At 36.0% G+C, this 20,914-nt stretch overlaps 2 protein-coding genes across 5 annotated transcripts in view; one reads left to right on the top strand and one right to left on the bottom strand.

The window, feature by feature from the left end:
- The window catches only part of LOC101895133 (myb-like protein P), a 166,358-nt gene that overhangs the window by 25,449 nt on the left and 119,995 nt on the right, over positions 1 to 20,914 (top strand). For 3 of the 4 annotated variants that reach the window (XM_059127063.1, XM_059127062.1, XM_011292920.3), the window contains exon 2: positions 4,156 to 5,732. The exons of the other annotated variant lie outside the window; for it this stretch is intronic. In XM_059127063.1, coding sequence (XP_058983046.1) covers positions 5,715 to 5,732 — 18 coding nt within the window. In that variant the 5' untranslated portion in view covers positions 4,156 to 5,714. The remainder of the gene's footprint in view (positions 1 to 4,155; positions 5,733 to 20,914) is intronic. 4 annotated transcript variants of the gene reach the window in all.
- On the bottom strand, positions 18,180 to 19,810 carry LOC109612049 (hexokinase type 2-like). The gene has a single exon (XM_020035677.2). The coding sequence runs from the start codon at positions 19,727 to 19,729 to the stop codon at positions 18,287 to 18,289; it is 1,443 nt and encodes a 480-aa protein (XP_019891236.2). The 5' UTR covers positions 19,730 to 19,810; the 3' UTR covers positions 18,180 to 18,286.

Below are 20,914 nucleotides of genomic sequence, written 5' to 3'. Positions count from 1 at the left end.
GTTGAACCGAAATTCTAGTATTTTCATACAAGAACTATTATACCTTTCACCAAATTTTAAGGCTCGTTCCCTAATTTGTGTGTACTGTGTTTTTTTTTTTCCAATTAAAAAGTAGATTTTATGATTAGTAGGTCCTTCCTTTGAATAATCCTCATGAAACTCTGTTTTTTAAGCATGATGAAAATGTCGCGTGTTTCAATTTTATGCACGTGTTTGGTCCATTTTAATTTGGTCATGCAAACAGGTTTTCTTCGGTATCGATTGTTCTATATTTACGCCTTGTGTCGTGCCAATGGGTATTCAAAACAATATTTGAAAATGTAAATTCCTGTATATATGTTTCTATATACGACAACGAAATAGCATCAGCAGATTTATCCTTCAATATACCGAAAATCATGAATATTTTCCCCTAATAATGCTACACTTCTTGATGAACTCGAATTTTTCTCATTTTATGTTTTTGTAATTAAATGTTTTTTTTTTGTGTTACAATTTCTACTTCCTTTCTACTCCCAACAACAAGTGTTTTTTTCAGTTCCGCTGAGATTTAAAACTGTTATCCTTTCCATTAATGTAAATCGAAGGAAGCTACTTACAAATTATTTTTCTTTTTAATTAACATATTCATGGTTGCTGCATCTATTGTCTGTTATTTAATCATTTTCTTGAATTCAAACGAAAATAGATTGAAAAAGTAAAATAAAATAAAAACAAGTTCACCAACGTGAAGAACATGCAATGAATAACCACCTTATTGATATTTATAACCTTTAAAATAAAACATACACCTACACACACATATACGAGATGAAGAAAATATTCATGATTTTCTTTTGGGGTTTTTATTTTGTATGAAAAAAGGGATGAAGCTTGGGCATCATATTGAGTGGAATACGTATTGCCCTATATTTGTATGTCACTACAATAGACAAATGAACATATAGGTCCCAATTGTGTAGGAGTTTTCTCATTTCATCGGACAAATTTTCTGTCCGTCTGAATGGAGCTTTTGATTTCATTTAAAATTGAGATATATAATAATATCTTACACAGATATAGAAAATATTGAAATATGAATCATATTGACATTTAAAGTCGCATTACCATATTTCTGTCAACACCAGACACATGGCAAGGAAATATCCCAAAAATGTTAAAAATCTGTTATACATCGTAAAAAATATGGGATATATTCGTCCACTTCTTTTAGAACTTTCCCCGTCAAAATTCATAAAACTGAAGAAAAAAAAAAGACTAATGATTTCGAAAATTGTGAAATTAGAGTCCGATTTTCATTGAAATTTTCATATCTAAATGCTTTTGCCAATTTAAAAGATATTATGGGAAATATACAGTCAACTTCTTTTGGTACCTCCCCTACAAAAGTTTAAATATTTCCCAAAAATACTATATGGGGTATACAGGATGAGATAGCTTCAAATTCAAACTTTGAATGAAACCGTCACACGCTGCCCGAATGTTGCTCTGCGGTATTTTGGCCCATTCCCTGCGAAGTGCTTACTTGAGGTGATCGACACTTTGGTATTTTTTAGTGCCAACCTTGCTTTCCAAAATACTCCTGACACAATAGTCCAACGGATTGGTATCCGGAGATTTTAGTGGCCATTGTGCGCTTGAAATGAAGAGAGGAACCTCATTTTGTAACCATTCTTGGGTTGGCGCGTGCTGAGAGTAATGGTGCTGAGTCCTCTTGGAATGGCCAAGGTCTGCGTCCAAAATGTTGGAGTGCGCAAGGCTTTAATACACCCCTCAGAATATTTTCGCGATAATATTCGGCATTTACGAGCGATAATATTCGATTAATACGAGCGGAGAACGACCATCGGCTGTTATGGCGGCCCACACCATCACGATGGCCGAGTTCTGGTGGCCAAACGAAGGTGCACATTTTCAGCTTTGGAATGTAAATACGATCATTTTGTTTGTTTACAAACTGCTGGACAAATGTATTTTCATCGGATAATATCAAATTCGGCAGTTCACCACTTTCGGTCAAGCGAAGCAACTCTTTAGCTCTTTTGAGTCTATTTTTTCCTGTTGCGGTGTAAGCTCATGCACTCTTTGGAATTTCAATGGCTGTAGCCCGAGCTCATTTTTTAATATTTGCAAAATGGAACATTGCGATATGTTCAGCTCACGAGCCATTTTTCGGCCACTGCGACGTGGGCTTCGATCAAGTCGCTTCTTTACTTTTCGAACCATTTCTGCTGATTTTGCTGTTTTCTTCCATACACTTCCTTGACGTCGGGCTACGCTACCAGTAACACGGTAACGAGCTATGGTACGAGGCACAAAAGATTTATTCACATTTAAATGCTGGAGTGCTCTAATGATAGTCACTTGTGGTTATCCGCCAAATATAAAGAAATCACACTATCACGAATAACTTTTTTCTTGGAAAATTTTCCCCAATATGCTATTGTACGCTTTTAAACAATATAATGAGCTGTCACTGGAATAATTTTAACAGCTGTCGGACAAGTGGCTTAAAAATGAAAACAGTCTAAAGTTGGTTGCAGTTTTTTCATCTCACCCTGTACTTACCAAACTGTCACCAAGACCCGATAAATAGGTTTAGAAACCGTCTTCCGATTCTAAGATCGATTCCCTCCATAGTATGGAGGGTATATTAAATTTGTCATTTAGTTTGTAACACCTAAAAACATCAGCATAAAATTCTATGTCGATCTAGCGATTTCCGTCTGTGTGTGGTAATCACTATAGTTACCGAACGAAATGAAGTCGGTTGATGAAATTTTACTCAGTTATTATTATTGAAAATTGGTCATGTTGGTCCACTTTTTGGTACAGATTTATGGTGTTTCAGTCACAATTTTAATTCGAATTAGCTGTAAATTAGCAGTGTGCTCCCAGCATGTAGTCAACTTCCTTCCATAGATATGTCTATTTAGGTAAATGTTTTGGTATAGTCTCTATATGACTGTACCTGAAGATATTCGGTATTTTGATGATTTAAAATTTAATGTTCCCAGTTTTTCGTATTTTAAACTGTAACACTATCTTTCAAGCTGTACCAAATATATTACTATTTACGACTTTTTGTGTACTTGTAGTACAAATTTCCAATACCACTTTTTATCATAGACCTACCACCAACAGGGATCCCAATGCCAAAACTTCAAAATTCCAGCTCGAAATTTTCTCTATTATGCAGCTCTCATATTAAAGTAGCTCCTGATTTTAATCGAAGGAAGTCGTAATTTCGATCTCCATTTTCTAATTTGAAATCGTGGTTAAGAGAGATATTAGATCGCAACACCGAAATGTGGACTCTATATAATTTTTGTTAAAGGTGGGTTAATACCTATTAAAAACCAAAATATCCAACCGAAATTATGGCTAAAGATTAAACAACAACTCCGATATTCCTGCGAAATAAAAACGTTGAACGGTTCAGTGTAGCACTCACATAGAAGAACCGGCGAAGCAAGGGGGGCTCTGATCCCCTCCGAAATGGTATTTTTTTTAATATTTTTAGGAAATTTTACTTGAAAACCAGATCTGCCGTTACATCGAAATATGGACTCAACGGATGATTGTTTTAAAGCAAGGTTTCTACCCTCAAAAATTAGGGGAAAGTACTTGTCAAATATTAATTAAACATAAAAAATCAAGATTTTAAACACATGAGGTTATACCAAAACCTAAACATTTATGAACCAACTTGAAATATAAATCAAAAAGTAATCCATGGGTATCTACGACATGTCAAAGCCCTTTTGACGTTTGCTCTACTGACAAAATTCCATCACCCCTAGGTTTGCTATGACACTGAGATATCTCAGTCAGTCAATCTGATCTATTCCAAACCAGAATTTCAGTAAATGAGAAGGATTAGTTCCATTGGTGTGACATTAAACTGGAATATATATTAAAACTCATCAAAGGCTATTCACAAAAAGTGGGACCGTTAAATTTAGTTCGGCATAAAAATGCTATCACAACGCAATGTAGGGTACCCAAGAAAAATATATTCATTTATATTGTTTAGTGTTGTAATAGTTGTTTCTTCTTTTTCTACCACTTTTTTGTGTTCATTTTATTTCCACTTCACTCACTCCATAAAATGTGTTTTTTCTTTCTGTTCTGCTCTTTGGCTTTTATTTACAGCTGTGGCAGTAGTACCAGTACCAGTACCAGCAACATCAACATCAACAGCGACACGAACGAGCATTTCAACAGGATTTCGTATTATGTGCGAAAAATCAAAATTATTGTGTGTGGCAAGATATCAAAACAAGGCATAAAATTTGCATCATTCAAAGGCAAGAGCAGTGGCAGCGGCATCAGTAACGGTGACGGTGAGTGCTGGCAACGAGAGTAAGCCAAGAACACAAAGTCAAGACAACAAATACAAAAAACCCAACGAACAGGACCAACACTGTTCCACAAACACACACATAAAGGGAACGAAGGATAGCATCCTCAACATCATCATCTGGTGGAGCTGGAAACGAAAAACCACAGAGGTGAGACGTTGAACAAGACGACTACAACGACGACGACGACGACGTGTGTACATAAATAAATAATAAATGTTCCTCAATGATGAAACCACTAAAGCACAACTAAACAGAATATTTGCTGCTACAAAAACTACTACAAAAGCAACAAAAACTACAACGGTTTTTACAACACAACTATCAACGGAACTGTAACTACTCCCCGATAAAATATAAAAAAGTTGTCAAACAAACCGGCATTGCAAACACCGACTCATACACACATTGGTTGTTATTTATTATACAGCCAGGACTTGCAACCACGACATGTTGCAAAGCTTCTCCAATTAGAGTTGTAGAACAGATATCTGTGGCGCCTTCTGAGACAACATTTTCCAGTTTGTGGAAGCGGAAGTTTTATAACACACACAGTCTCTATATTGTGAGGAACAGAGAGAAAGTGAGAGAGAATTACCCACTTGTGTTGATGAAAATCTGCAAAGAACACGTGCACACATACGCTCCCATGTTCACATACTCATCATTGGCTCCCTAAGGCCGAAAGAAAAACAGCTGTTTTCTGGATAAGCAATACAACGTGGTTTTTGGGTGCGTGCCGTATTCTCATTCTCGAATTCTTGAAGTGCTCTCTCTCAATTTTCCAAACATTTTTTGTTTATTCCACTCTGTGAGAGTGCTAAAATAAGCAAATCTCTTCGACATTGAATGCATGTTTACGTTATTTGTACACGAACGAACTCTTCCTGGTGTCGTCTGTTTGTTGTTTGATTTGTTGGCTTCGTGTTAATGGACCAAAAGCCGGTTCGTGCTTTCCTTTCGTGATATTGTGTATGTTCGTGTGTCTGTGTGCAAGTCAGAGTTTTGGTTTGTATTGTGGCCGTGTACAACTCCTCCATTGACACCTTGTATACAATAGTAACAGCAAAACTGAGACTTATTTTGCAAACAAACAAATCGAGAGTTAAAAGCTAGGCAGGCTGGCATACCGGCTGTGTCGACCCACCGAGTGAACGAACCAACAAATTGACTTTGAATCTCACAAACAGAGAAACAACCACAACTGAAACGAAGTAACGGCAGCAACAACAACAAACATCCTTATCATCAGCCACTGCAGGAGTAACAACAACAACCACAAGAGCCGAGGAATACTGGGAACAGGAAAAACAAATCTCTGTGTGGAAATTGTATTTTCTATTCAAAACAATGCCTTCACTGCAACAGGTATGTAAATAAAACAAAGTAAAAGAGGGAATGGCAAAAAAGGGAAATCAACTCTCCCACATTGTAATCTGGGGGACCAACAACACACATACATACATACAAACACATACTTTTACACGTGCTGTATGTTCAGCACTTGAAAATTGTTTTTATTTCTCCTTCATCATAATGACCATTCATGGCTGGATGGGCTGTTGAGTCAGTCAGTCATTCAGTCAGTGATGAGTTAAGATTGTCATCTCTCATTTCTTGCCATGCAATTTCGAATGTGTCAATGTAAATGAGTGTGTCATTTTTATCCGGATGTGCTTTTTCGTTGTTGTTACTATTGGCCTTTTCGGGGTTGTGGGTAAGAGAGTTTTTTGTTTATTGATATTTTTGTTGTCGTTTTTCTATGACATGTGGTTTTTCCCCTTGACTCAAGTTTTCGAAACAATGTGTGGATTGTTGTTGCTGTTGTAAGTAAATGTAGTGGCAGTGTTGCAAATGAATAAATAAAGAAGAAAACTGTTGAATTTTTCACTTTTTTCACAAGAAAATTTGAAAAAAATGCATTTGGGCTCATGTTATATAAAGGTGAAGGGTCTTCTCTTTGGGGAAAAATCGCTTGTAAGCTTTTTTTCTACACAAAAATTCCTTGTATTGATAGAGAATGTATCCGATTTTTATATCCTACAACACTATTGGTCTGTTCCAGAATTTGCAAGGGAAAGTCGGTTATTGTAGTAAATTTTTTTTACTTTCTTGCAGTTCTGGAACAAAGCATATGTGTTGGGGGTAGTACAAGTTTGATTGGACCAAAAATTATGTAACACCTTATAACTCAAGAACGGCTCGACGGATTTTGACAATTCTCATTAATTCAGAATGGCCTTTTGACAGAAAAGAATAAAATCTAGAAAATCGTATAAAATATGCTAATAAAAATATAAATATTTTTCTGTAATATTAATACCCTACAACACTATGTGTTGGGGGTATTATAAGTGGGGTGGGGTTATGGTCAGAAGATGATCGCATAATATTTGGGGGTTGAAATTGACCAAAAATAGGAAAGTTTCCTGATTTTGCAGTTGCTCTACAAGTCGCAATTATAGACCAATCGACGCGAAGGTTAGCATGGGGCTAGAGCTTAGGGCTGAGCAAAGCCTTGGAATTTCGATGGTCATCGGGTAATATTTAATGGGTAAAATAGACCATTACATTTATGTTAAATAAAAGTCAAATTTTCCATTAAACCGCGAATATTTTTAATCCCGGCGAAATCACAAATAGTCGAAATTGTCAATTCAGACAGTTACGTAGATGCCGATAGTAAATATATCGGATATATATATATTTAGCGAAATAGATACAATGTGCATATACAAAGGAAAGGGATGTTAGCTAGAATGCTTATATCTCAAGAATGGCTGGACCGATTTTGATAAATTTTGTCAATTCAGAATGCCCTCTTGGCATAAAAGAATAAGATATAAAAAATCGCATAAAAAGATGCCAATAATGATGTTAATAATAATTTTGTAGTATTTTGTGATATTTTTCATTTGTTTTATATTTTTTATCGCATGCGATTTTTTCAATTTGACTTATAATGTTGAAGTGTATATTTTGTAATATTTTTTCACCTTACAACACAGCTTGAGGTTATTATATACAGATTGAAATTATCGTCAGATCTTCACGAAAATTTTCATAAAGGTAGGGTAAGGCTCAGAAGGGCCATTGTTTTTAAAGATGTCCGCAATATATTTAGGGGTTGAAATGGACCAACAACAAAAAATGTTCCTGATTTTCACAAGGTCACAAATAGAAACCAAAAGACACGAAATCTTGCATGAATGAACCACAACTTTTTTGTGAAAAAACACCAACATTTCCATTCTACCGAAACGCTGAAAATAACCTACAGGCGAAATCCAAAATACACAAATGGCAAACTTGTGACTTTTTTATGCCGATTTCGTTGTCGAATATAGCCAAATATCGTAGACAAGCAAATAATATAGATGAGTCTAAATTTGGAGATACAGAGGGGCCACTTGCATTTGGAGATGATCGCAAAATATTTAGGGGTTCAAATTAACCAAAAACAGAAAAATATCCCTGATCAAGTTTATCCTGAATAAGTTTAGATTTGTTCGAATTGGTGACCTTTGTCACGAATTATGACCTTCAAACGGCCAATGAAATTGTCACACGCTGCCCGAATGTTGCTCTGCAGTATTTTGATGCATTCCCGGCGAAGCGCTTGCTTGAGGTGATCGACACTTTTGTTTTTTTTTTGTGCCAACATTGCTTTCCAAACACTCCAGACACAATAGTCCAACGGATGGGTATCCGGAGATTTTCATGGCAATTGTGCGCTGGAAATGAAGCGAGGATCCTCATTTTGTAACCATTCTTGGGTGACGTGTGCTGAGTGCGATGGTGTTGAGTGTTATGGTGCTGCGTCCTGTTGGAACGTCCAAGGTCTGCGTTCAAAATGTTTGCGTGCCCAAGGATTTAGTACACCCTCCAGAATATTTTCGCGATAATATTCGGCATTTATTCTGATGCCACGGTCGATTAATACGAGCGGAGAGCGACCATCGGCTGTTATGGTGCCCCACACCATCAACATCTCACCAAAATGCTTTTGTATGCTTGTAAACAATAAAATGAGCTGTTCCTGGAATGATTTTAACAGCTGTCGGACGAGTGGCTTAGAAATGACAGCAGTCTTCTTGCAGTGTTTTCATCTCACCCTGTAGGTCCCATATATATGTTTTATCCGATTTCGTATTTAAGTCCCTCACACGCGTAAAATGCTCTCCACAACAACGATATTTGGTCCCAGCTATTAGATACAGCATAGAAATGCATCTGTTAAGTTTCGTAGAAATCGATTCCGATTTGGATATACCTCTCATATATATCTTCATCCGATTTCAAAAAGTGTAATATCAGCTTAAATTAAATGGATTTTGATGAATATCGGTTCAGTCCGTAAAATTTAGTAAAAATTAGTTCCTTTCGGCTTTAAATTATATCTGCTTTAAAGCCATAATATGCATTCAAAAACTATCATAAATTCTCCATAAAAACTATTATTTATTATGGGTAAATGGGAAAATTGGTGTAGGGTATCATAAAGTCGGCCCGCCAGACTTTGGGCTTTTCTTAACTGGTTCAGTACTGAATCCAACTGAATTGCCCACTGATAGTATATTATTTTTATTCACATGAAGATATAGTTCTCAAAATATCAACCACTGCATTTAGAATACCTCCAAGCTTATTAGGCAAAATAATCGTTCATAACTTTCAGTCAATTTCAAATATTACAGACTTAATATAAATTATCTAACCCAAAATATTCTCGTTATATCTTAATCGCACTACGAGAAGACATCATCCCTCAATCCTTTCCTATTAAATCTATAAGATATTTAAAAATGATTTCACCAACCCCCTCGAAATAATTTTGTCTTAACCACCATCATCGATCTTAACTGCAATAGACCGCATTCAATACAAAGTTCAACTCATCGTTGTTTATGCCTAAGATGGCGTGTAAAGTTCAGGGAAACCTAAAAAAGAACTCAAAACAAAAACGAAAAACTTCTCCACCATTGAACATTGGAAGTGACAAACATCAGAGTTTCTATCATTGCCTCGGAACGCTAGAAAAAAATTTGCTTGCAACAAAGTTTTGCCATAAATTATTCAATACAATGCCGCCACTCTTCAATCGAGAGGCGGATGAGATGGGAGTAATTGGCAAAGAGACCGGGAGCCGGCGGTGATGGATGGGGGCACCAACTTAGTAGGTGTTTAAGTGGTTTCTTATGAAGCCAAAGTAGCATATGGCTGCCTAGCTGACAGACGAACAGCTTCCCATTGTCAGCTGGCTTCTTAAATATTTGTCTATGTGCTAACGAATTTGATGAAATTAATCACAGCTGAAGTATGAAGTAACAAAGACAAAGTACGATTTAATTAGTAAAATTAAATCTCACAACAACTTTTTTTCTAACAAACACTCCTCCACCCAGACCCCACTTCATCTAACCACTTGGAGGAGTAACTACCTCCAAGGACTGGCTGCCTACATTCTCTAGTCAGCCAGCCAGTCAGTTTATTGTTAGAAAGCGGTTAAAGGCGTCCGGGCAGAAAAAAAGACAAAACACCACGCACTCAATATCCTCCCAGAAAGCAGAACGAATACAAATGGCAAACAAGGAAGAGACAGAGCGTGAGAGAGAGGAACAAGAACGCCAACAAAACAAAGAGGCGAGAAAAAATGTAGCGGAAACCAAGTACGACAATACACTCAACATATGAACTACGTAAAATACTATTAAATTATACAGATGATGACAATGATGATGACGATGACGACGGCGATGACGACGGTGACGATGGCGAAGACGATGATGTTGGTGCTGGTGTTGCATTTACTTGTGGCAATGGTGTTGAATAAGCTTTAGATGGTGTGTTGACATCCACAATGAAGTGGTTTGTTGGCTGGCTGGCTGGTAAATGCAAAGGTTTGCATGGCAAAAAGATTGTTGTAGGTGTTTGTTGTCGGTTTTCGAAAAGTCATGCTCCTGTTGCTGTAAACAGGGTCGGATTTTTATCCTTTTAAATACTTGATGAATAAAGCATTTTTTTTACGAAAAACCTGTTGGTCTTCTTGTAGAATAACTTATATTATTATTTGAAAAGACTTATCTTAGTTAAATTTGTTTTCTGTGAGAAAATCTGATACATTAAATAATAAATATTTTTAACCTATTAAAAATTATTGATCTGTAAGAAGACATATTTGTCATATCTGATTTTGTCTTCTGTAAGAAAACAAAAATATTTTAGTTCACAGTAAAAAAGTCATTGGTCTTCAGAAAAGTACGTATACTTAATGAAGTCGATGTGAATCTATACAATACAATAATACAATAATGTCTGTCCGTCTGTCCATGTTAATTTGTAATCACGCTACAGGTCGCAATTATGGCCCGATCCTTACGAAATTTTGCACGAAGGTGGGGTTAAGGTCAGAATAGAAGCCTATTTCTTTTGGAGATGATCGCCAAATGTTTAGGGGTTGAAATGGACCAAATACTGAAAAAATATCGGATTTTGCAGTAGCTATACAGGTCGCAATTATAGACCAATCGACGCGGAATTTCGCATGTAGCTAGAGTTAAGGGCGGGGAAGAAGCCTAAAAATTTGGGTGGTCATCGGATAATATTTAGCGGGTAAAATAGACCATATCTTTTGTGTTGAAAAAATTCAAAATTTTTCATTAAACCGCGAATATTTTAAATCCCGCCGAAATCACAAAGCCATGACAAGGTTACTTCTGATCTTAACATTGATGTTAACATCCAAGAAATCAGATATATAGCAAAATATGTGCGATATATATGTTTATCAAAGAAGATATTCTTGAAAAATCTCTTATATGTCGAGAACGGCTGAACTGATTTCGACAGTTCTCATTAATTCAGAATAGCCTCTTGGCAGGAAAGAAAAAACGTCTAAAAAAATCGAATAAAAATATCTCTCTAAAGATGAAAATATTGATTTTGTAAAATTTTCTCATATTTTTTCATTTTTTGTCATATTTTTGGCATATTTTCTTTTTGAATTAAACATTTGGTAATATTTCTACAGCTAACAAAACTAAGTAGTTAGGATATCAGGATATCATATACAGATCACATTTATGGCCCGATCCTTATGAAATTTTGCATGGGGATATGATGAGGGTCAGAATAGAAGCCTACTCTTTTTGGAGATGATCGCCATATATTTAGCGGTTAAAATGGTCCAACAAAACTGCAATTGTCGTAATTATCGCCCGATCCTCACGCACATTTGAATGGGGGTTACCGGACATTGAAAAAGCCAAGCAGTTTTGGATGGCCATCCAAAAATATTCAATGTGCGAAATAGTTTGCCAACTTTTGTAGACAAAATACGAAAATGTCCATTCCAGTGACTTTTTGGAGAATTCACAAATACAGGAAAGACGCACTTCTGACTATTTCGTTAACGCTGATTTCGTTGAAGAATATAGTCAAATGTCTGTATCTCATATAGATGCGTTTCAGTCAAAAACCAATAATAAATGTTAATCTTTTGCCACTTTTGAGAGATTATTGGTCTTTGGGAAATATTGATTCCAGATCTAGGAAGACCATTTTCGTGCAACATCTACAAATAAATTGGAAATGAGCAAATTAGTTTAAGTTGCTATTATTCGAAAATTAGAGAACGGAACCTGATGGTTTTCTTTTATTATTTGTCACAATATCTTGTGGAATTCTTCCGAGTATCTCGCCTATATAAACTGTATCGTTTATTATAGTGTTGTAGGGTATTCAACGGTCGGCCTCGCTCGACTGTAGCCTTTGCTTACTTGTTTTATTTTGAGTTCTGTTGGACAACGAACGTTTTCTTAACGGAGAAAACCAAATTCGTTCAGTGCAGTACTTAATTTTGGTTTAGGGCGAACGTATGAACCATACAATTTTAAATATTGCATTGGGGTCCCTATTGGTTGAGGTTCGATATGGTACTACAAATTTGTACAACAAGTGCACGAAAATTACTAAATAGTACTATATTCGGTACAATTTGGTATTTGGTGAACAGATAGTGCTTGAAATCGGAAACTCAGCTCTGTTCATTTGTAGCTTGGACATATGGTGATGGTTTCGCAAATGTGTACTATAATTGTACGAAATGTACTAAATGGTACAAAATTTGGTATTTGGTGAAGGGATAGGGCTAAAATCCTCAAATTTGATATTGAGATCTGTGTTGGTATATGAATATGAGATATGGAGGTTCTTTTGGAAATGTTTATTATAATTGTACGAAAAGTAGTAAATAGTACTAAATTTGGTACTGGGTGAAGAATATAGAATCCAAAAATTTGATATAGATGTCACTGTCGGTGGTTTCGGACATGTGTTCTACAAATTGTACTAAATTTGGTATTGGGTGAAAAGATAGCACTGGAATACTCAAATTTGATATTGAGGCTTTACTTGGTATCTGGAATTCCGATATGGAGATGAGTTTGGAAATGTGTATTATAATTGTACGAATAGTAGTAAATAGTACTAAATTTGGTACTGGGTGGAGGAATAGAGCTGAAATTCTGAAATTTGATATAGATGTCACCGTTGGCGTCTATGGTTAAGAAATTGTACAATTGTACGAAAAGTACCAGAAAGTACAGATCAAATTTAATATGAGGTGATTTTGGAAATGTGTATTATAATTGTTCGAAAAGTATTGAAGTACGTAGATTGTTCTGGTTATTTGTACGAATTGATACTAAATTCGGTATTGAGTGGAAAGATAGAGCGGAAATCGTGAAATTTTATAATGATCTCAATGTTGGTTTCTAGGGTTTACATATGGAGATGTGGAACTAGTTTTGGACAGAAAATTAAATGTGGGACCATTGCGCAATGGTTTCACTAATAACCTGCTCGATAAACCTCAATAGAAAGATTTTGAGATTTTTGGTGCAAAAGGTAAACATTTTCTTAATATTCTTTTCGAAAAAGGAAAAACTTCAATAAGTCTGAAAATTTAGTACAATGTATGAAGTTTTGATAAAAATAATTTGTCAAACTGAATAAATTGTCCATTTTGAGTACTAAAAAGACCTAACACGAACAGTTGGAACGAATCTAAGATTTTAAGGTGAACTTTTCGCTGGGAAGACATTTTGATCATTAGTAAGACCTATTCAAATTATGAGATTACTTGTTGGCCTTATTAGATTACCTAATGTTACCTTTTGATTTTCAATGAGAATACAAATGATTTTATGTGAGACCATCCATTGGTCTTGATCCACTGTGTCGGGGTCCCTCATGTTTTTTTTTGCAGGAGGACCATTTTTGATATCCGAAAGAAAAGAATGACATTTTGCTCTATTGTGAGAAGACATTTTAGTCTTCCGTGGGAAGCTTCCTTTAAGTAGAAAATAAGTAATTTTCGGCAAAAAATACAGTATATCTTGAATGCTTTTGACTTAAATCAACGAATCTCCAAATATAAAGGTTAATCAACTAATTTTCGATTTTTTGGAATTAATTAATTTCCAATTAAAAGGTCGAATATTGTTCTTAAAACTTTCCTCCATTCGAATAATCCTCATACAAAACCTCAAAGTAATATCTTTCAAAAAAATTCGTAATTTCGGAATATTTCATGAACATTTTATATCCTCCACTATAGTATGAAGGGTATATTAAGCTTGTCACACCTCGAAATATACATTTTAGACCCCCACAAAGTATTTTTATTCTTGATGAGCATAAAATTTTATGTCGATTTAGCGATGTCCGACCATCTGTGGAAATCACTCTAGCTTCCGAACGAAATGAAGTACGTTGATAAAATTTTACTCAAATGTGTATTATGTCTGCATGAAGTTAGCAATGGGTACTTTAGGCTATGACAGAAAATTGTCTGTGCAGGTCCACGTCTTTGTATAGTCCACATATAAGGGTAACTCCAGGTATTTGGTATTTTGATGATTTTAGCGACATTATTCACCGGAATCGTGTCAAATTTGGTATTTGACGTTCGTAATGGATGCTACAGCCTATGACAGAAAATTGTCTGTGCAGATCCACGTTTTGGTATAGCCCCCATATAATAGTATTCGGTATTTTGATGATTTTAACTACGTTATTCACCGAATTTTTTTCAAGTTCGCATTTGAATCTTGTAATGGCTTATGATAAATGTTGCCTATGCAGGTCCACGTCGTCGTACAGACACTAATATTATTTTATTTTTAAAATTTTAACAGAATAATTAATGAATTTTATTTCTTTGAAAATTGCCAAATTCGTTCCTGCAGAACTTACAGCTTTTTTACTTATTCTTAAATGAAAAGACTTTAAAGAGTCTACAAATAATTTTCAATAAACAGAAAGTCTTACGGTTTGTCATGAGCAGTATTATATTGTCGACTGATCTCTTATGAGTAGACCCCTTGTTTTTCTATGATTTGATAATTGAGATCGTGCTAATTATGATTTTTTTAAAACTTTTCTATTCAACAATTTTATTTTTCTCATATTGCATTCTCTTCATAAAATATCTCAAGTTAGTAAAAATTGTCTGCTATTTTTATACTACAGCACATGAGGGAAAATCGTAGCGTTTTCCCCCAGGAAGGTGTGAGTGTTTTGTTGCAACGCATCATAACAAACGTTGGCTACATTTTCTTTGTGACACTGCCACGGCAGAGTATTGCCACAAGTTTAATCGAATTTATTTCCCACTCTTTTACCAGCACACACACACACACACACACACACACACTGATTTTGAAATACAAATACTTACATACATATGCATGTATCATAAACGTACACACACACATAGATAATATCTTACAGACATCCGTAGACACGAAGCGTATAAAGTTAAATAATCTGATTAAGATCGAGTCGCATCCATGCTTAGGTGTGAGTCTATGTGTGTTTGTGTGGGCGACCATGCAGTTTTTCCCTATTCTTTCATTTCTTGGCCTCCTACTACCAGTTGCTCAATTCGCATTGTACGAGTATGTAGGCACTATCTTTCTGTGTTATCCTCCTGTGTCCTATTCTTCTTCGTTGTCGTTTTTTTTTTCTCTCCCTCTCTGTGTGTGACATTATTAAATGAATCAGGTGGATGGCAATGATTGGTGGTATGAGTCGACCATATGGTTAGTTAGGAAATAACAGATGACTACATGCCTGGATGCTGGATCTATGTCTGCCCTAGTGGCTGTCTAGCTGTTGGTTGTCTGGAGCAGTAGCAACAGCTTCAAGTTAAGTGGAAAACAACGGGAGATGTTTAACAAAAATTGTGGCTGACTATTAACTACCGAGGAGAAGAGTTGATAGGAAAATTATCATCTGCAGGATAACAACAGTCAGGTATGGATTAAAAGATTCAAAGTTATGGCAATGCCAATGACAAAACCTCATAATCAAATACCAGTTAATCGGACATAACTCGAGGGGATAAAAAAAGATAACCAGGAGATGAATGCATGAAACTGTTTGTGTGTGTCTGTGCCTCGATGGTTTATGCTTGTCATGGTGAACAGAAATGGTGATTTTTGAATATGAAAACTGTAGCATAGCCATAACAGACCTGTTCATTTAGCAGTGTCATAGACGGTTTCAAAGTGAATGATTCTCAGATAGCCATGGTCAGTAAAAGGTCAGGAATGATGATTTTGAATGTCAATGTTAGGAAGCAAAGATTAACTCGAAAAGGCGAAATTGTTTTATTCGTACTAATTGGGAATCTATATATGTAAAAGAGTAGTGAAATTAAAGAATGAATGACTGAGAATCAACACCCAAATGGAAAGGTTGAAGCTAGAATACGAGGGTCAGTCTTGGTGCGTTAAGGCTGATTGGAAATTCCACCTAAAAGGGTACTAAAAATTGCATAATTTGTATTGAACAAACTGGATGAGCTAAAATTTTAGGGAATGCAGGAAATACGAACTTTTATTTTGCGAATAGTTCGAAAATTATACTAAGCTTCTAAATGGTACCATTTGGTACCGATACAGCTGAAATCTTGATATTGGGTATATAAATTAAGTAGTGTTGATATAAGTAGTTGCTGTAGCTGTACTAAATTCTGTGCAATTTGGTTAGGATACGTTGGATATGGAAATGGTTCAGCAAGCATACGTAAGGTACAAAGTGGTACTAATTGCGGTATTGCGTGAATGGAATGGATTCTGCTTGAAATCGGAAATTTGGGGCTAGGATCAATGTTAGTGAGTAGAGTGGCGATTTGGAGGCGGATTTGGAAATACACACTAAAAAGTACTGAATGGTACTAAATTTTGTACAGGGTGAGATGAAAAAAACTACAACAGACTGCTGTCATTTCTAAACCACTCGTACGACAGCTGTTAAAATTATTCCAGTGACAGCTCATTATATTGTTTACAAGCGTACAAAAGCATTTTGGTGAGAATTTTCCAGAAAAAAGTTATTCGAGATAGAATTCAAGCCTGACAGTGTGATTTCTTTACATTTGGCTGGAAAACAACAAGGGGCTATCGTTAGAGCACTCCAGCATTTAAATGTGAATAAATCTTTTGTGTCTCGTACCATCGTTCGTTACAGTGATATTGGTAGCGTAACCCGGCGTCAAGGAAGTGGAGGAAAGAAAACAGCAACATCAGCAGAAATGGTTCGAAAAGTGAAGAAGCGACTTGATCGAAACTAGCCTCGCAGTGGCTGAAAAATGGCTCGTGATCTGAACATATCGCAATATTCCATTTGGCAAAATGAGCCAATGAAATTCCAAAAAGTGCAAGAACTTACACCTCAACAGAAAGAAAATAGACTCAAAAGAGCTAAAGAGTTGTTTCGCTTGGCCGAAAGTGGTGAACTGTCGAATTTGGTTTTCTCGTGTTTACGTGCCAAATAGGTGAGCTGAAAATGTGCACCTTCGGTTGGCCAAAAGAACTCAAGCCATGGTGTGGGCCGCCATAACAGCCGATGGTTGATCTTCGCTCATATTAATCGACCGTGGCATCAAAATAAATGCCGAATATTATAGTGAAAATATTCTGGAGGGTGTACTACAGGCTTGGGCTCGCAAAAATTTTGGCCGCAGCCTTGGACATTCCAACAGGACTCAGCACCATCGCACTCATCACGCGACACCCAAGAATGGTTGCAAAATAAGGTTCCTCCACCAAAATCTCCGGATACCAATCCGCTGGACTATTGTGTCTGCAGTATTTTGGAACGCAAGGTTGGCACTAAAAAATATCAAAGTGTCGATCACCTCAAACAAGCGCTTCGCCGGGAATGGTTCAAAATACCGCAGAGCAACATTCGGGCGGTTTCATTGGCGTTGGCGAACAAATCTAAACTTATTCTAAAATTTGATGCTATTTCCGACATTTTTTGCCTCTAGATTGTTCTCTATCCATAAAAGACTTCTTAAACGTTCCTTGAAAAGTTTTTCATGTAAAGAAAACGTTTGGAAGATAAGAAGTCTTTTGGAGGTGCAATAAATCTTTCACGAAGAAAAAACTTTTGGAAAGTCTCCCGGTCTTTTCCAAATTATTATGATTTCTAAAAGTTCTAAGAGAGGTGCTCTATTGATTGAAGACTTAAGGTGAGAGTACATAAGCAGCATGTCATCCATCTAGACATTTCAGTGCCAAATTGTGAGGGGAAATAACATTAGGATTCGGGTGTGACTCTGGCATCCCCTTATGATATGTCACAAAACTGCTTATGTACTCTGACCTTTACATTTGGTAATTTTGAAGATAGAATAATTAAGATTGTTATGGCAGAATACAGTTGGAAAATTTCTACTAGATGCGCTTTTGGAGATCCTCTTGCAGTAGAAGACCTTCGTGTGGTTTGATGATATTTTTAATATACATATTCAAAAATATATATTTAAATGCGGGTTTATAAATGCCAGTAAAACTTCCCATTTTAAACACAAATGATCAAGTTTGATACACTTAAAAATGGTTTTTTTTTTACAATTCATTTCCAGTTGTTTCTGTCGTCTCAGTACCAAGTGCATCCGACTCGTTTTCCTTCTCTGCTTGATAAAGGAATTTTTGTTGTTCAGTTATGGCAGCTACAACTGCTGCGCCGAGACCAACCGAATCTTCCACATTTTTCAATTGAAATCTTGTTCCCTCTCCGGTCAATTGTCTTAGATACTCACTTACAAATTTTTGATAAATCAAACAATTGCCATAGAAGCTGCCTTCAATGGCAATCAGAATATCAGGTTCAGATATTTTATCCACCAAACATGCACAACCAGCTGCTAACAAGGCGGCAGAACGTTTTGCCAAACATTCCAAAATAAAATGGACTTTTGAACATTCACTATCCGTTGGTTTCATTACGCCCAAACGATCAAACATTAAACGGGTGTTGTCGAAATTGCCTGGAGATTCAGCCAGCACTTCGCAGATATGTCGTGTATTAAAAGAGAAGGGCGTAATGAGTTGTTTTCCTATTTCTCCATTAAACAAAAAGCCTTGCTGGGTACATATTAAAAATATTTGTCTCGCCAGTTCTCCAACATATTGACCACAAATCATTTTCTCATAAATACGTTTTCTGGGAAAAGGGGACAATTTATCAACTTTTATATCCAGTTCATGACGTATATGATCAAGGCAACCGTTATCACCAAATGCTCCCCAGTCCAAATGGACAGCAACGAAAGGTTTTGTGGGACAGGGATTATTTGGAGAGGGAAAGTTTCCAGTTTTCTCTTTATAAGCCATGCTGGTATCTTCAGAACCCAGATATACTCCAATAGCACAATTTGGATATTTCCAGGTTGCCGCACAAAACACCGCTGTGGCTTGCGATATCACTGCTACCACCTGGGTCCTGGGACATTTTGTCATTATGATAGACTCCAACAACTTACGCACATCAATATCGTCTTTATTTTGGTTCTTGAAATCGAAACGTTTAGTATATTCTGTGAAATTAACTCGCTCCGAATTTTGGTTGTTTAAAGGAAACTGAAACACAAAGACCACGGCCAATGGCTCACGTTCTAATTGCAGCTTTTTTAAGAACATCTGCAATGTATTTGCAATATGCACGAACAGCTCATTCTCATCATTTTCCAATAATTTCGAGTTTATTTCATAAAATTCAGATTGCACGAGAGGTTCTCTTTGACCTCTCATTTGATATAAATGGATACGAAAATTTTCTTCTTCTACGTTCACAACTATGGAGCGACCATGTTCACAACCTTGTGGAAAATCTTGTAGAAATGTATTGAAACATTTAAGATTTGTGGGTTTTTGGTATTCTGATTTGGTTTCTAAATTCGATGCAATTTCATCCAAGATTTGATTCTTAATTTGAAACAATTGTTCGATGTTAACTTCAAAAGGGGCACAGATTTCTTGAATTCTCTGGAAATGTCCATTTTCTTCCATTACGCAAAAAAAAAAATATTTTAAATTTTAAAAATTTCAAAAAGAAAATTGTTTTTAGTATGGAACTAGCAAAATGTCTGTGTAATGCAGTAGAATTTGACAAGGTAAGTAACAGAAAATGCAGAGCTAAATATTGTTATTTGACATGACTTTATCTTCTTAAACTTACCATGAGACCTAGTGTAATATCTTCGATATGATTTGGCTTAGCGATCATCGAACTGCCACTACCACTACACCCAGATATGGCTTATGCCAAGTATTCATCCAGATTATAAAGAATTAAGGAGAGGATTGTTCTTAAATTGTCAAACAATAACTATTTAATAATCTAGATTTTCATAAGTTCGGCGAGCGTTTTACATTGAATTCAGACTTGAGAACTTCACATTTTTATACATTCAGTGCCATGTTTATATGAGGGCTTTATAAAATCCTGGACCTGTTCAGGTAATTTTCTGTCATAAAAATAGCGATTATTTTAAGGTACAATTATATGGAGACTACACCAAAACTTTCACCTACAGGGTGAGATGAAAAAACTGAAACCAAATTCAGCTGAACATATCGCAATATTCCATTCGGCAAACATTGAAAAATGAGCTCGGTGTAAAAGCCACTGAAATTGCAGAAAGTGCAAGAACTTACACCGCAACAATATGAAAATAGACTCAAAAGAGCTAAGAGTTGAAAGTGGTGAACTGCCGAATGTGGTTTTCTCCGATGAGAAAATATTCAAACATTTTGGCCGCAGACCTTGGGCATTCCAACAGGACTCAGCACCATCGCACTTAGCACGCGCCACCCAAGAATTATTACAAAATGAGGTTCCTTGCTTCATTTCCAGCGCACAATGGCCACCAAAATCTAAGGATGTGTCAAAATACCGCAGAGCAACATTCGGCCAGCGTGTGACGGTTTCATTGGCCGTTTGAAGGCCATAATTCGTGCCAAAGGTGAACAATTCGAACAAATCTAAACTTATTCTAAAATTGATGCTATATCCGATATTGTTTGCTTTCATTCAATAACATTTAAAAAATAATTTAAAAATTATGGCGTTTGACTTTGTTGGAGTTTTTTTTTTTTTTTTTGTTATCTCACCCTGTACATAAAAATATTTCTACAAGGATGCTTCTTACGTACTGGGAACACAAACTGCCAATACAAATTGTGACTTAAACA

Source organism: Musca domestica, unplaced genomic scaffold (assembly GCF_030504385.1).
Source record: "Musca domestica strain aabys unplaced genomic scaffold, Musca_domestica.polishedcontigs.V.1.1 42, whole genome shotgun sequence".
Lineage (NCBI taxonomy): Eukaryota > Metazoa > Arthropoda > Insecta > Diptera > Muscidae > Musca > Musca domestica.
Note: the sequence above shows the minus strand (reverse complement) of the source record. Positions and strands in the feature narration are given on the sequence as shown.

Excerpts from the sequence above, each read along its gene's own strand:
- LOC109612049 (XM_020035677.2), bottom strand. The coding sequence starts at position 19,729 with ATGGAAGAAAATGGACATTTCCAGAGAATTCAAGAAATCTGTGCCCCT.